Source organism: Corella eumyota, chromosome 5 (assembly GCF_963082875.1).
Source record: "Corella eumyota chromosome 5, kaCorEumy4.1, whole genome shotgun sequence".
In the NCBI taxonomy this organism is placed as follows: domain Eukaryota; kingdom Metazoa; phylum Chordata; class Ascidiacea; order Phlebobranchia; family Corellidae; genus Corella; species Corella eumyota.
Window position 1 is genome coordinate 2,706,056 of NC_137494.1, and position 15,882 is coordinate 2,721,937.

Genomic DNA, 15,882 nt, shown 5'->3' on the forward strand with positions numbered 1-15,882 from the left:
AGTGTTGGCATATAAAAACAAACTCATCACATTTCAAATAAAGTTTTTTTGAATGTGGGTAGTAATGTGGGCGCACTAGAAAGTACTTTGCAATCTTTTATTAAATTAGAAAGCATGATTAGTAAATAAATTTGAAAATATTAAAAAAAACCTCGCGTACATTCATTGAATGAGTAGTTAATTAATATTTTTATATAAGGAGCTTGGATATTTTAACAACTCTCAGTTTTAAATTCATATTTGTGATTGAATGTTTGTTGTTAAATTAGTATTGGAATGACAGAAACTTACACAAACGTTATGTTTAAACCTGATTTAGGCACAGTTACACCAAATCAAAATGAAAACACCACAAATTTTGGATGTTTCAATACTTATTTAACAAAAATATCGAATCAGTTTAGTTAAATCTCTTATGCTGCGAACGCCAAACACAACTTTTATAACAGAGAATTAAGCAACCATTTCTAATTATGTTACTGTAACAGTGTTAAAAACATAGCTGAAACATTGTTCATTTCATAAACATTTATATAGAAAGGTATTGAGGCAATAACAAACCATGTGATTTATTGTTTGTTTTTTTTAGGTAAAAAATATTTATCAATTTTACGTAGTTCTCACCTTATACAAAATAGAAAACAATGCACTAGAAGTTATTTGAAAGCTTTTCATAAAACTTTCCATGACGAAGTGTTGGCATATAAAAACAAACTCATCACATTTCAAATAAAGTTTTTTTGAATGTGGGTAGTAATGTGGGCGCACTAGAAAGTACTTTGCAATCTTTTATTAAATTAGAAAGCATGATTAGTAAATAAATTTGAAAATATTAAAAAAAACCTCGCGTACATTCATTGAATGAGTAGTTAATTAATATTTTTATATAAGGAGCTTGGATATTTTAACAACTCTCAGTTTTAAATTCATATTTGTGATTGAATGTTTGTTGTTAAATTAGTATTGGAATGACAGAAACTTACACAAACGTTATGTTTAAACCTGATTTAGGCACAGTTACACCAAATCAAAATGAAAACTATAGAGTCAAACCAACAGTTAATCATTTGTATAAAACTAATATATATATATATATATATATATATATATTAAGTTACTTGTATACTTATTTTATAACTAATAATTTTAGAAACTAGAAAGAAACAAAATACGTCGTTTACCAAATTTCAAAAGGTTGTTGTGTTATCAATTATTGTTTTTGGGCTTGCTTTAGTTATTTTAAAAGAAATTGCCGTGTACCTTACGTATTTAAATGTAAGTAAATATTTTGTAGTTATACAGTATAACGAAACAATGCAGGATAATTTGTGCTAAAATTAAAGTTTTAACTTGTAAGTATCACTAAATCTCGTACATTGGATTCAGTGTTAACATTTTACCAACTTATTAATATGGACAACATGTGAAAATTCTGCATCAACGACTAAAAAGCTAACTACTGCCCAACCAGACATCACATCAATGTCCAAAAAAATAACACCACATCTCAATCCGAAAAAAATTACATATTTTTTTAAATAAAAAAGTTGCAACTTAAAATTACCATATCCGTGAACATAGTTAAGACCAAAAAATAATATTACGTACCCACTCAAATAATATATCTATATCTAAAAGGGCAAAATATGTTTTAAGTAATGTTAGATAACTAGTAAATTTTTTAAGCAGTTTTAAACACATACCAAAGCTGTAAGGAAATTCTACAAAAAGGCACTTTTCGGGGCAATGGAGTTTATCTTATCGAAGACTCGAACAGGGTTGTATACCCGGTTTATTGCGACATGGAATTAGGTGGGGGAGGCTGGACACTTGTAGCTTCAATCCACGAAAATAATCTCATGGATTCGGGACGTTGCACGACCGGAGACAAATGGTCTTCAGAGCAAGGCTGGAAAACAGATCGACCTAAGGGAGACGGCAATTTTGAAAACAGGAACACTTTTGGACAAGTAATTAATTAGATATAATATAAATCAGAATAAAATTAAAAAAATTTGTAATAAATACAAACTAAAAACTAAAAAAAAACAGATACGATAGCAACTACTGAAGGTATTTTGTTATTTTTAAAGGTATATTCTGCATCTAGTGACGATTACAAGAATCCCGGTTACTTTGATATTCAAGCAAGTGACGTTATGATTTGGGAAGTGCCAAACGAAACACCCATAAACCAATTTAATTCATCCTCTAACTTCCACTATAGAACCAGCAATGGATTTCTTCGACAATATGGAGGTAATTTGTACAACTTGTACAAAAACCACTTTCCTATTACATCAGGTGTGTACACATGGCCTACTGACAACGGACCAAGTATTCCAGTTACATTCGATAAAGGAACTGCACAGCAAGCCAGAAATCATTTGGGACCAAATTCATATACTTATACTGAAGGTGGATACGTACAGGTATATATTTCTTACGTAAAAAAATTTTTACATTTTTTTATTACATAATTATTTTTAAAGGTGTAAACACTAAATATTGTTGAACGTTACATTAAAGGCCGGTGGTATGATAAATATTTATAAATATTTTGGATTCGTTATATATTTTATAGTTTCGAGTATTGAATGGGCAAAAAAATGCATTTGCATTATGTCCAGGAATTAAAGTTAAGTCTACACATAGCAACGCTGAACATTCGTGTATAGGATCAACTGGAGTGACTGTTAACATTAAATATTGTGGAGATTTTTCTGCTATTGCTTTTAATGGTTATGGCACTCATATAGGCTGAAGTGCTTCATTAAGTTTGGTTGAATCTACATTTATGATTTTTTATCGATAGTAATCTATGACCATTGATTAAAAGTGTATTACTTAAATAGCTAATGTACTTCATTGTAACCAACAATTGTATTCATTATTGTCTTTACTTTTGCATTTAATATTAGACCTGTTTATTTTTGTTACATTTTATTCCTTTAAAGCAATTCGATCAATTTAAGTTTTTGGATAAAAACCTTAGCAAAACATGTTTTTGTTCTACTACCTTTTTTTAATGAAGTTTAATCTTTTTAAAACGTGAAAAAGATTAATTCGAGTGATTGTGCAGCTGATAAAAATAACAATCTTTGTCGATTACGTACAAATAACTGTAGACTCTCAAGAATAATTTTAACGGGACCCCATAATGTTATGCTTTTCTTTTTTGTACATTACATACAGTGCAAATTTTATATTCCTAGTTAAAATATATGTAGGTAAAATCAAAATACTACCAAAGAGTATTTTAAAAGATTTGTCTTTTTGTAATACTTACTCTAAAAATTAACAAATTTAAATTTTTCTACAGCAATATTAACTTAAGATGCTAGTCGATATATTTTTGTCAAATACCAAAAACTTAGCTAGCATCCTGTTTCATATTAAAAACAGTCGTATTGTTTAGGTAAATAATGTTAAAAATTGTTCTTTTAAATATCGTTAATTTAAACTATTTGACATAGACATTTAATCGTACGTTTTATAAAAAAGTTAAGGCGATTGTAAAAAAATATTGGAAAGCTTGTTTCAAGCATGCTTTGTTTTTAATTACAAAAAAATAATAAAATTAATAAAAACATTTACATAAAAACCTAGTTCTTTGAATTTTAGTTTAATACTTTATATAAACTTTTAGAACTGTAGACACATACAAGTGTTAAACAATTTATAGACTTTGTTTTACAGTTACAAATAAAACGACACACTGCCTAACTATGAATACTTACAAATAGCCATTACTAAACACCTTTCATTTTTACAAGAAATATTTTAGGTTGTATTTTTTTTTCATTCTACGTTTCTCTGCACTTTTCACTAATTAAACATTTTAATTGTCGACTAAAGTATCAGAACATAAACTATAAAAGTTTACCTTAGTTTCAAAGTTTTTTTCTTTGATACCCTTAATCTTGATATTTCCAATCGTTTCAAACTTGTCTGAATGTCTTTTCTTATTTTCTAAAAAACAAAATAAAAAAGTTAAGTTAAAATAATAACAAATGCTATTAAAATTTTAGAATAAGTATTTTAAAGATAATGTTATTTTTTAAAAACCGTTAATTAGTTTGCCATATAAAAACTTTCGCTAATAATATTTCTGATAAAATTTCGTTTTGCGCTGATAATTTTTCTGTTAAAATCTAGATTCTTAATTTTTGATTTATAGATTAAAATATTATTTCCATTTTCTGTGTTTTACAAAACTTATATTTTAAAGCTTACATGAATCATAGTATAACGTTTTGCTAAAATACTTAAAAGCAGTAATTACATTTATTTACATCAAATATTCTTACAACACAATATAACAAGATCAAATACTTGCAATACAATATATTACAAAAAGAATAAACTTAATAATTTTGTTTTTAATCAATGTATTAATACATGTTTTAAAGTTTTAGCCGCTTATGTCATATATTAGTAATAAATGTGCTAGCTTGTTAGCTTAGGAAAGCAATACTAGTCAAAAAATTTTAGCGCTTATCGATAAAAAATCATAAAAGTAGATTCAACCAAGCTTAATGAAGCGCTCCAGATTTTATGGTTGCCATAACCATTAAAAGCAAGTGCCGAAAAATCCCCACAGTAATGAATATCAACCGTAACTCCTGTTGATCCTATACACGAATGTTCAGCGTTGAAATGTGAAGGCTTTGCCCTAATACCTGGGCATAATGCCAAAGCATTTCCTTCTCCATTTAAAACTCGAAACTAAAACAAAACGGTAAGTTAGGAAATTTTATTGTTGAATTTTGATAACTAGCAAATACTAACGTATATAAAACATATTTAACAAATGTATACCTGTATGTATCCACCTTCAATATATCCATAATTTACTGGTCCAAAATGTTCTTTTGCTTCTTGTGCAGTTCCTTTATCAAATGTAACTGGAACACTTGGTCCGTTATCAGTGGGCCATGTGTACACACCTGATGTTATAGGAAAGTGATTTTTGTACAAGTTGTACAAATTACCTCCATATTGTCGAAGAAATCCATTGCTGGTTCTGTATTGGAGATTGGAGGATAAATTAAATTGGTTTAGGGGTGTATCGTTTGGCACCTCCCAAATCATGACGTCACTTGCTTGTATATCAAAGTAACCTGGATTCTTGTAATCGTCACTAGATGCAGAATATACCTAATAGTATTAATTATGCAAAATTTTTAATTTGTTTTTGATTCTTAGCAATCTTTTATACAAGTTATTTTACATACTTGTCCAAAAGTGTTTCTGTTCTCAAAATTGCCATCTCCTTTAGGTTGATCTGTTTTCCATCCTTGTTCTGAAGACCATTTGTCTCCAGTTGTGCAACGTCCCGAATTCATGAGATTATTTTCGTGTATTGAAGCTATAAGTGTCCAGCCTCCCCCACCTAATTCCATGTCGCAATAAACCGGGTATACAACCCCGTTTGGGTCTTCGATGTAGTAAACACCATTACCTTGTGAGTTGTCATTGTCTAAGATTTCTTTGCAGCTGTTAGGTCGTAATGCACCTGAGTATAAAACAACTTTTATAGTATTATCTATAGCTCAAAGAAGTAGTTTTTTAAATATCCAAAAACGTGCGATTTACTACGTGTTACAAAAGTAACTTACTAAGCCTTCCAATGGTTTGTCCTGGGTCTCCTTTCTCCCCTTTTGGTCCTTTCTTTCCTGGACTTCCGATTGGTCCTCTGCTTGATCCAGTATTGCTTTCATGTGACCAATCATCGTCGTTATCACAACATATTCCACAACGCTGTTGGTGACCAATACTTACAGCAAACAAACTTAACACAACAATTACTTTCGCTATCATTTTTAAAGTTATCTGCTCACACAAAATAAATACTAATAGTAATTAAAAATCTGTAATTTTTTTTACTGCTTTTTATAAAAAATTGTTGCTAAAAAGATCACAAATCCAATGCAAACACTCACAATGTTTCAGTCTGAAAAATTCTTGAACGAAACTGTAACTATTTGCCCATGGCAATTTACCTGCAGTCTGTATAAAAATGTTACCCTTTTTTAAATATAAATTCAATCTAATAAGCCTTTTTTTACCGCTGAATAACATCTTGTTATACCGGTTTGTGACACTGTACATGGTTTATTAAGTAACATTTTTATTTAAAGAGATATGTTGGAATTTTTCCAACTCGCACGAGGATACCATTATTTTACAAATTGGTTAAGTAGTTCTCGAGATATCGGGATTTGCAGTTAAAATATTATAAATAGCGAAAGGCCCTACGCCCGCGAGTCCAGTGACGCACGACGTCATTGTCGTAAGTTCATACGCCGGCAGACATGTAAAATGTTCTTATTTTCCCTTTTTGAGCCGTTTGTTTTTTGCAGAAAAAAAACTTAACATGAAAAGCAAAATTTAGCCATATTATTTACGAAAAGTTTTACCTTTAGCATACTTTTAATTAGGTAGGCTGTATTTAAAAAATTCTAAATAATTAAGGTTACGTTGTTAATTTTAAAAATTTATCAGCCATTTAAAAAGTTTAATTTAACCAGATATACATTTCCAAATTAAAAGTACATACCAATATACTCTAATAACTTTGCTCTTACTTGACCAGTACAACTCGTGCAGTTAATAATATATTAAAAGTCCATTAATGATGCGCTTTCTAAACATTAATACAACCACGAGATGCAATTACTAATGTATATATACAATCATTTGCTTAAATAAATTCTACTACATTAAGTTTAGTATAGATCGTATGCAACATTGCAGTTTATATTTTATTTTGAAAGTGAATTTTTTAAATTGGAAATATGTTGAAAACTGAATAAATTGACAAGCAAAGGACCTCACTACTTAACCTGGTGAGAAAGTAATTATATAGCCTTACTTGTTTTAATTGTGTTTGAAGTTCTGTTGTTTCTGGTTTATAAATGTTTATTTTCCACCAATGTAATGTACATTAAAATGCATGGTTTAGCTAGGTGCCTATTGCAAGCCTATGTAAGTTAGACTTTGCTTATGAATTGTGCTACAAATGTTGAGTAATATTTTAGTCAATATTATTGAATTTCGCTTTAAAAAACGAATTAATTATTCGACACCAAAAACGTTGCGAGATAGCAGCACGTAGATCACAAATCAATAATACCTGTCTTATATTCACACTTACTCAAGCGCGAAACCAGTAGACCCGTAATCAAGCTACATCGATACGCGTGAAAAAGTCGCGAGTTTTGGTTAAATATTAATTTCTAGTAAAATGTTTACTTACCGACAGGGCTTACTAAATTTGAGTTAAAATAAGAACAGCATTACAACCAGCAGGTTTTCTTAGCATTTAATCAAGCAATTCACATGTTTTAAGACATGTAATTTAGATAAAATTGTAAGATATGACATAGAAAATTATGTAACTTAATAACATGAAAGGTTTAAAGAGAAAGTAAAATTTGATTTTAGAAACAGCTTTATTTTGTTTGTTACAACACTAAATCTTTAGTTTATATTAAAGTTGATGTTTTAAACACATATAAAGTCCAAGCTATATATATATATATATTACTTTAACTAAGTAACAACAACTTTATAGCCCTTATGTTATGGTAACTTGAATAGTTTTGATGGGTATAAAATTGGCCTATATTGATAGTGTATGTAAAACTGCTTACTATATTTTTCAGTTATTCATTAAGATTAAGTTAGACCATTTTAAACCTGCTAATGTATTAGAAAAATGAGTAACTTATAAATGCGAATTTGATGTTTATTTTTTTACGCTTTATTGGAATCACACAGCTCTAAATTCCATAAAAGTAAATTCGTTGAAGCGTAACTATAGTTATATTGTTGTCAACAATATTCATTGCGGTTTTAACCGAATATTTTTTTACCAACATAATCTTAACAACAATATACGAACTGTAAACTAAATATAAAAAGCGTAGGCGAACAGTTTGTCGTTTATTACACTGTTATATTAACGACCAATCAAACCCAATCCTAGACAGAGTCAATAGACTTAACCTTGTTTTAAATGTAAATTATTTATAAACGTTTAAAGGAGCCAAGCGTTTAAATATGATTTAATATTTAACAGATAGGTTTTAAATAGTAAACAAAGATATAGACAAGTTCCAAACTAAATTGCTAATTACGTAATAGGTAATGTAAGTAGGTATTATATATACTGCATAATCATTAGGGAAAACAAGATGCTTGCTGTTAAACAGTTGCAAATATTAGAATATACATTAATCTAAGCCTGTATTTGCACTTCTATACACGTAAACGCTTACAGCAAGCAATTAAAATCATAACCCTGTCTTAAAATCGATTTTTAATCTGCTTTCTGTAAGATTTTGCAATTATAAAAGGCCATGTGGGTGTAACTAGATTTTAAACATGTTTTTAGTTTATAATAGATATTGTACAAGACAATTCTCATTACTACATTCATCGAAATCAATATTCTAAATGCATATTTTACCTTACGATCAATAATATTTTAAAAATTTAACAAAATATTTTTAATTTTATTTTAAAACGAAGACATTTTATCGCGACTTTTTATTCATAATGTTTTCAAAAATAATAATTTTTTTACCACTTTGATTAGAATTTTGTTAATTTAATAATATTTAATTTAGTAAAAAATGTAGATACCTATTTTACCAATAAAAAAATTAAAAATAGTACGGTACCGGTTTTATTTTATTATTAACCAAAACCAAATAATTCTATATATTTTAATTTTTAAGTACTTGGTAAGGTAATTTTATATTAATAATGGATAACCATGATCTTACCGTTGAGTTCAGTTGTGCTATGTGCGAGAACAGGAGTTGTTTGGACTCGGTATGTTGTTGCAAGGAAAATAACGAAGACCTTGTTGAGGTAGATGAAGTTCGGTTGTTGAAGGTTTGTAAATTTTCTAAAATTAAAAAAAAAAAATTTTAAGCTGCTATTTTCATGATATATAGAAAACTAAAGAATGTATTTAAACATATTAGTTTTCGAACATAAAAAGATAGTTATACTTATCTAACTTTTAATATATTGAAAACAGAACATTTTGATAATTTTCGAGTAATCTTTAAAGTATGAATAAGGCAAGTTTTAACTGGTGTTTATAACATATAAATGTGTATACCATTATTAACAACATCAAGTTTTTGTTTATCGTAATCACGTTTTTGCCACAACTACACTTTTAATTAATAAATCATGCTACAATTAGCATGCTTTTGGATAAAGGTATTTTGTTTGAACTTAGCAAAAATTGTAATTTTTTTTTTGTTTTCAGCGTTGTAATTTACTAGCTGGAGATCGCGTCTGCTCGAAACACTACCAAAAGTTAAAAAGTGGGTTAATTTTTGGGGGCAGGGAGCGTTGTTGTGCCCCCTTTCACGTGGGGAGTCCCCCGGGAAAATCGTTACGACCCGTACCCCGAATTTGGAGGCAATATTTCGACTCCAATGACGTAACATCAAGGTGATTTATTTTTGGGGTCATTTAAAAATAAAAGCAACCCAATAGGTTACAACATAATTTATAATGTCGTTTTTTGTTATTAATTGTTTAAAAAATTGAACGTATTGTATTGCTTTGCATGGCTTCGGCGGGGTTCGAACCAAAGACCCGTAAACAAGTTTGTATTAATTTATTTTTTTGTTAATTACAGATATCATCCTTCTTTGCAAATTTGTGCTGATTGCTATAGCGTCACGCTAGACATAATGTTGCAGTCAGACAATGACGTACCAAGTGACGTAACGACGAATGACGTCACGACCTCACCGGGGTCAACGTAAGTGTAAAATTCAAAATTATCGTTTTGGAATTACCGACCTACAAAACAAACCGCATTTTTTTTTGTTTTTAGATACACAAGTCCTCGGCGTTGGCGAAGTACAAGATCTATTAACGGCTGGGAGACAAACAGTGGGAGTGGAAGTAACTTGTCGTTATCGACACCCCGCGGGACTAGGGAAAACAAGATAAATTTGTTGGAGCAATACTCTTCACGAAAAGACAAATTTAAATTTTCGAGGATCGTTCCAGAGTCCGTGAAACGATATTTTCATTCCTACCCTAATTTTGTTAATTCCCCAAAAACTAATTCGACTGATGTTCAATCGAGCTCAGAGATTTTTGACTCGGGTTCACCGAATTTAAACTCTGCTTCAACTGAGGATAAAAGAAATCAAGTTCAACGCAGCAACAGCGCCGTCATGCGGTTACAAACTTCACCAAAATCGACCACTGAGTCACGCTTTTGTTTTAAACTAAAAGACGAAAACGATACAAAATGTTCAAAGGTCGAGGTTTCTATGTCACCAAGCATCGAGGATAAATCAAAAAATACAAGAGTTGTTCGTAGGCTTAGTTCTGCATCGTCATCTCGAAGCTTAAGCAGCGAAGAAGCAGATAAAAGCGACGCCGAATTAAACTTGTGTGAACCAGAAATTAAACAAGATAACGAACTAGCAGGTACAGTAAATACGAATCATTCTGCTTGTGCCAGCAATAACCTAAATTCTAACCATATGAGCTCTTCTAATAACATAGCTAACAACACACCATTAAAAACAACGCAATTTCAAACTCCTTTTTCTGAAAATTATAAAAAACAAATACTTGATATATCCAGTAACCTTGCTAATGAAGTAATAGCACGTGCTTTGAGCATACAAAAAGCTTCAAATAACTCAGTTTCGACAGATTTAATGCACGAATTTTCAAGGAAAATGGCAAACGATATTGTGGACTTTGTGCTACAGAAAAGCGAAAATAAACACAATAAATTAAATGATTACAGCTCACAGCTTTCAGATTCAATTTTGCATAACGCACAACGTTCATTAATTCAGCAAAATGCTTGCGAAGCTTGCGCAAGTAAGATAATTGGTCATTGCTTTGAAATCGTAAACTACGTTAACGTAACAGTTAAAAACGTCATCGAAAACGCATTTGAAACTTATCAACACGAAAAAGAAAAAAGAAGAAAAGAAGAAGATCTGGCAGCGAAAATTGTGCAAGAAATATTGACGTCAGCTTTGCTGGAGTACAGCGCCAACTTACGTCATAATACCAATATTAATGACGTCACAGAAAAAGCACGTGGCAAATTAGAAGACAGTCAGATAAATTTTTCTACGCCTGACATTTCAAGCAACATCGAATCTCCTGTTACGAACACTGACCACGTGACTGATGACGTCAACCAACATCACGTGACCAGGGACGACGGAAACGGAGTAACGCGAGTTATGTGGTTACGTCACAAGAAAAAATATCGCAGCGTAATGTCGGTACACGTTCCACGTTATGACGTCATAAAGTGCCCGCCTGTGAAACCCGAAATGCACAAAAGTGAAATTGCGGTGACCATTACGTCACTAAAAGATGACGTCACACCATATTCAATCAAAGTCCCGCATCCCCTTACGAGGTCTCTGTCATCTGATTTCGTCGTAGAAACCGATCAGGGGGAAAAGATCAAAAGATCGACATCCCTCGATGCGTTTGTTTTACAACTCTCCGATGACGTAACGTATAATAAAGTCAATGACGTCATCGCTGATTCAATACTCAATTGTCCAAGTTCAAAACCTACTGAAGAACTGGAAAATGTGTCACAAAATAACGAAAGTGAACACATTAGTTTAACACCTTGCAGGTTTACTGAAAATATTACTGTTATTGATAATATTAAACCTGATAATAATGCTTCAGATATATCTTCTGATAAGGCAAATTATTTTGCTGAAAAGTATTCTGTTGATAGCGATTCTGAAAGTTCAAGTACATTTGATCCTATAACAACAACAACTAGTAAATTTAACGACACATTGGAAAGCAATAATTTTTCTAATAATATTGTTTCATTTCATGACGATTCACATATCGAACATTCCAATGCAGTTACGGAAAATATTGAAGACAAAATTTTGGTGAACGACCTTCAAAATTTATCAAAAATTGTTGATGAAACAACAGATTCAACACAAGAGGAGTTAGCTAAAGATTTCATAGTTAACACACTCGAAGAAAGTAAGATGGTGACAGATAATATAAATACTCTAACAACAACAGACCCTAAAGATGACGACCATAACTTACCTAGCGAAGTTAATAGTTTACAACAAAACGACACTAAAGACAAAGAAAAACCATCCCAACAAGAAGAAACGATTCAACTTTCTAAAAACTATAAAAACAAAACTGAAAAAACAGGCAAGTCGCCAGGACAGGTTAGATTTCGCAAGAAAGCAAGCCAACTTGACCTTGCGGTTGACCTCCATAATCTGAGAGAGGAAATTGCAAAATTAGAACAACTTCCAACCCCGGACGAAGAGATTATTTCAGACTCGGAAGACGAAAACGAAAAACTGCTGAAACGACGTCGTAAGTTTCAAGAAAGTGTCGTGTCACGTGACCATAGTGCCTATGCAACGTGTTCTGTGTTGTCGTTACATGTTAATTTTACTTCAAAATTTAATTTTTTTCTGTGAAAGAAAGCTATATTGTTATAAAGCAAAACTGTTATTATTTGCCTTAACCTTACGGGCAGTTACCTTAATTTGGCATTTGTAAAATTTGTCATTTTGACTTTAATAATTTTAAATATCGGTAAAATATAAACCACAGCTAGTGCTATACTTTAACGCTACAATATGCAGCACCAATGAAAATCGAACCTAAGACCTTTAGTTTAAAAAAGTTTAAACCTATATTTTAAACCTTTTTAGGTACGCAGTTACAAAGAGCAGCAACGGACGCCGAAATAATTCGAAACCAAAACAAAAAAACGCCCGGTCGAGCAACAATCCATGAGATCGTAGAACAACCTAGTCATCCCGGAGAATCAGAAGATGAAGACGTTGCGGACGTGTTGGCTAAAGCGTTCGAAAGAATCACGCCGAAAATATTTATGACGTCACAAAACAAACAAACGGATAATCGAATTCGCGTTTTTGCGTTGTTCAGCGTTGTAGCCGTGCTATTATTTTCTGTTTTATTTATGTTTATGTAAATTAAATCGTACTCCAGTGTTCACTGCTTATTTCTTATAATTTTATCGAATTCTGTGATTGTTTATCTTCATTAAAAAGTAAAGTTAAATTATTGTTTTGTTTTATATTTAATTATCAAGACAGCCACTTACAAACACTAAAAAAAGCACAATTAAAGTTTTTGTTCAAATTGATAAATATATTCTTACCTTGAGAACCAATATGGTAACTTCAGTTTAAATTAAAAGTCTTTAAACTTTTGTTGAATAAAAATGTTTAAAATGGCGGAATATATAGATCCTCATGCTTTTAAATCTGCCCCATCAAATATTTACAACACGAATATATAATTTTCTTAAAAAGACAATACAAATTTAGTTAGTTATACATTACAATAATTGGTTTACCATTCTATATTAGTTTCCATTACATAAAAAAACAGTCATTCTATATTAGTTTTCTTTACACAAAACAAAATCTAGTAAACAGTCATTCATTACTCACAAGAAAAAACTTGCAAACTATATTATTATAATTTTCAACTTTATAATATTACTAAATAAACTCTGAAGCGAAATACTGTTACATTAGAATCTAAAGTTAAACAAAAACTAACTTACATTCCCATATATAAACACTATACTATAAGCCTAAACTGCCTTAACTAACTCTTGTGCCTCAATAACACAGGTTTTGCTAAAAACGAGCGGCGAGTTTTCAAAAAAAGCGTTTTTTTGGTGACGTAGGCTAGCCAACATGGTTTACAGCATCTTTGTGCAGATGTTGCTGTGGTAGTTTAAACTTTGTGTTTAATTAAGGCTTATCAGGAAAATCTGAATTTGTTAAAATTAAAATCAAGTTTTCAGATAAAGAATCCAAATTTATTTTTTTATAATATCTACCATTTCTTGTTAGCTAAATAACCATAATTAAAGTACGAACATCACTTAGTCAATTTTGTAAAAATACTGCGTCAAATCGTATGTGTTTAGTGTAATCTGAACGGGTAAGAGTTCTGCATAATTTATGCAACCTTTTGGTTTAATTTAATATTTATTTGATCCATTCAATATAACTCGGTCCATTTGATCCGTTTAAATCTAACAAACACAGTATTTTTAACGTTGATCAACCTGCGTGTAGTAGTGGTAAGAACTATTGCTATACCACATGAGGTCGTTGGTTCAATTCCCGCTGCTCTCATGCTGTAGCGCCCTTTAGTAATGCGCTATAAACGGCATAAACTCCTGCTAAGCCAGCACTTAATCAGTAGTATAATTACCGGACAGTTATAATCTATAATATCCCAAACTGCCACAGGCAACTCAAGACTGGGTCGGAGTATTCGACCTTCCCACATCTAGGATAAAAATATATACAAAAAAATGGCCCAAAAGGACCTTTGTAGACATTCCAACTAGCTAAACTTGTTAACTTAATCCACAAAAAATTCAAGCAACACAAATTTTATTCCGAAATTTAAGATAGCCAAATTTTTTCACCAAAAAAATATTACAATTTAAACTGTGTTAAAAATCAAACGATTAATTTGGGCCTTTTCTAAACAGAAGTTTTTGAATAATCACCAAGCAAAAAAGGAAAAATTTAACGAAAAAAAATTTTTGAAAATTTCTACAAGACTTTAGATTAAAATTTTAAATTTCAAATTGATATAAACTTGCAACTGGTTATAATTATCTTGGGTAATATATAGAAGCTAATACAACAACAAGCAATTTACAACTAGCCGAAAAGAATTAAATTTTTGGAATATATAGAAATCAAATTTTTTTTAAATTTTGAAAAAATATTCAAGCAGAAGATTGAAACAAATTAGTCATGAAAGCTGTCACGTCATTTTCAACGATGTCATAGCAACCCATGACGTCAACAAATTCATCCAAAGACTCGCAAGGTAACAACTCATCCTAAAAAAAATTTAATAAAATTTAACAAAAAATTTTTTTACTTTGTTTATTAATATTAACAAGTCAAAAAATATGAGTAAAATTTTTTTACCTGAAATTTATGGAGCATTTTTTCCCCATTTTCGAGAAGTTGGTTGTCGTTATGTCGAATGTAGGTTGCCAGTTCAACACTTGTTCCATTCTCTGATGAATCCTTTACAAAAATTATTTAAATCAGTTTTTTACACATCAAAAAAAATTTTTAGTAGACCTTATGTATATTCTTAATATTTGTGCTCTGTAAAATTAAGGAGAAAAAATTTCTAAAATTTCTTAAATAATAAATTGTAATTGAATTAAAAACAAAAAAATTAAAGTTCAAATTTCCCTCTTCCATAATTCTTTGTGACCCTTACCTTGAGTAGAATGTTGATGATGCAATCCACTAAGGCCCAGAACAGCAGGAAGGGTTTATAAACAGCATAGGAGAGGGTCGATTTATCAGTTAAACTACTGATAGGTGGTTTAGATGAATGTCTGGCTTGGGCTAAAACTAACAATCTTTTCAGGAATGTTGCTCTAAAAAAATGAGGTAAAAAAGTAAATTTTTTGATATTATTTTGTTAAATATTGTTTATTATGCTTGTTATTATTTGATTATCTAATTTAACCATGGTTAAAAACAAAAATTGAATCATTAAAAATACTTTAATCATAAAATTAAAAAAAAAATTAAATATTTTAGAAAATGTTTTTACTTTTCCTTGTTCCATTTTTCGCGGGTGAAGACAAAGGGGGTTAGTGATGTCACAAACAGTGGCCCCTCCACCTCATAACTGGACTCCACCCACTTGTCAATCAAACTAGATGAGGATAAAAACTCGGTGATAATTCTCTCCTCTCTGGCCTGGTTTCTTGTGCTAAAAATCAATCAAAACATAAATACTTTTTATTAAAAAATAATTTAGTTT

The 15,882-nt window shown here is 30.6% G+C and overlaps 4 protein-coding genes across 5 annotated transcripts in view; 2 read left to right on the top strand and 2 right to left on the bottom strand.

Annotated features, from left to right (window-relative positions):
- Window positions 1-1,148: 1,148 nt before the first annotated feature.
- On the top strand, window positions 1,149-3,530 carry LOC145752635 (intelectin-1b-like). Of its 2 annotated transcripts, none has more exons than XM_082568938.1 (4): window positions 1,149-1,275; window positions 1,690-1,970; window positions 2,094-2,432; window positions 2,585-3,530. In XM_082568938.1, exons 2-4 carry the CDS (start codon window positions 1,803-1,805, stop codon window positions 2,762-2,764), a joined length of 687 nt encoding a protein of 228 aa, XP_082425064.1. In that variant the 5' UTR covers window positions 1,149-1,275; window positions 1,690-1,802; the 3' UTR covers window positions 2,765-3,530. The 2 variants fall into 2 exon arrangements, with proteins under 2 accessions (XP_082425064.1, XP_082425065.1); XM_082568939.1 differs by having other exon boundaries at window positions 1,163-1,275; window positions 1,687-1,970.
- Window positions 3,531-4,497: 967 nt separating this feature from the next.
- On the bottom strand, window positions 4,498-5,683 carry LOC145753172 (intelectin-1b-like). Its single transcript, XM_082569573.1, has 4 exons — window positions 5,622-5,683; window positions 5,238-5,518; window positions 4,822-5,160; window positions 4,498-4,728 (listed from the first exon to the last, which is right to left on the bottom strand). The coding sequence occupies exons 2-4, from the start codon at window positions 5,403-5,405 to the stop codon at window positions 4,498-4,500; spliced, it is 738 nt and encodes a 245-aa protein (XP_082425699.1). The 5' UTR covers window positions 5,406-5,518; window positions 5,622-5,683.
- A 3,092-nt stretch (window positions 5,684-8,775) lies between these two features.
- On the top strand, window positions 8,776-13,045 carry LOC145752607 (uncharacterized). Its single transcript, XM_082568910.1, has 5 exons — window positions 8,776-8,907; window positions 9,293-9,480; window positions 9,671-9,796; window positions 9,872-12,396; window positions 12,741-13,045. Exons 1-5 carry the CDS (start codon window positions 8,776-8,778, stop codon window positions 13,022-13,024), a joined length of 3,255 nt encoding a protein of 1,084 aa, XP_082425036.1. The 3' UTR covers window positions 13,025-13,045.
- Window positions 13,046-14,511: 1,466 nt separating this feature from the next.
- Window positions 14,512-15,882, bottom strand: part of LOC145753207 (E3 ubiquitin-protein ligase UBR4-like) — a 48,838-nt gene continuing 47,467 nt past the window's right edge. Inside the window, exons 103-106 of the mRNA XM_082569605.1 lie at window positions 15,670-15,831; window positions 15,328-15,490; window positions 15,024-15,125; window positions 14,512-14,932 (exon numbers count right to left, since the gene is read on the bottom strand). Coding sequence (XP_082425731.1) covers window positions 14,816-14,932; window positions 15,024-15,125; window positions 15,328-15,490; window positions 15,670-15,831 — 544 coding nt within the window. The 3' untranslated portion in view covers window positions 14,512-14,815. The remainder of the gene's footprint in view (window positions 14,933-15,023; window positions 15,126-15,327; window positions 15,491-15,669; window positions 15,832-15,882) is intronic.

Bases quoted from the DNA above. Each gene is read 5' to 3' on its own strand.
- LOC145752635 (XM_082568938.1), top strand. From the start codon at position 1,803: ATGGAATTAGGTGGGGGAGGCTGGACACTTGTAGCTTCAATCCACGAA. The intron at 1,971-2,093 runs GTAATTAATTAG...TTATTTTTAAAG, and splicing joins ACAGGAACACTTTTGGACAA to GTATATTCTGCATCTAGTGA. The intron at 2,433-2,584 runs GTATATATTTCT...TATATTTTATAG, and splicing joins CTGAAGGTGGATACGTACAG to TTTCGAGTATTGAATGGGCA.
- LOC145753172 (XM_082569573.1), bottom strand. From the start codon at position 5,405: ATGGAATTAGGTGGGGGAGGCTGGACACTTATAGCTTCAATACACGAA. The intron at 5,161-5,237 runs GTATGTAAAATA...TAATACTATTAG, and splicing joins ACAGAAACACTTTTGGACAA to GTATATTCTGCATCTAGTGA. The intron at 4,729-4,821 runs GTATACATTTGT...GTTTTGTTTTAG, and splicing joins TTGAAGGTGGATACATACAG to TTTCGAGTTTTAAATGGAGA.
- LOC145752607 (XM_082568910.1), top strand. From the start codon at position 8,776: ATGGATAACCATGATCTTACCGTTGAGTTCAGTTGTGCTATGTGCGAG. The intron at 8,908-9,292 runs GTTTGTAAATTT...TTTTGTTTTCAG, and splicing joins ATGAAGTTCGGTTGTTGAAG to CGTTGTAATTTACTAGCTGG. The intron at 9,797-9,871 runs GTAAGTGTAAAA...TTTTGTTTTTAG, and splicing joins ACGACCTCACCGGGGTCAAC to ATACACAAGTCCTCGGCGTT.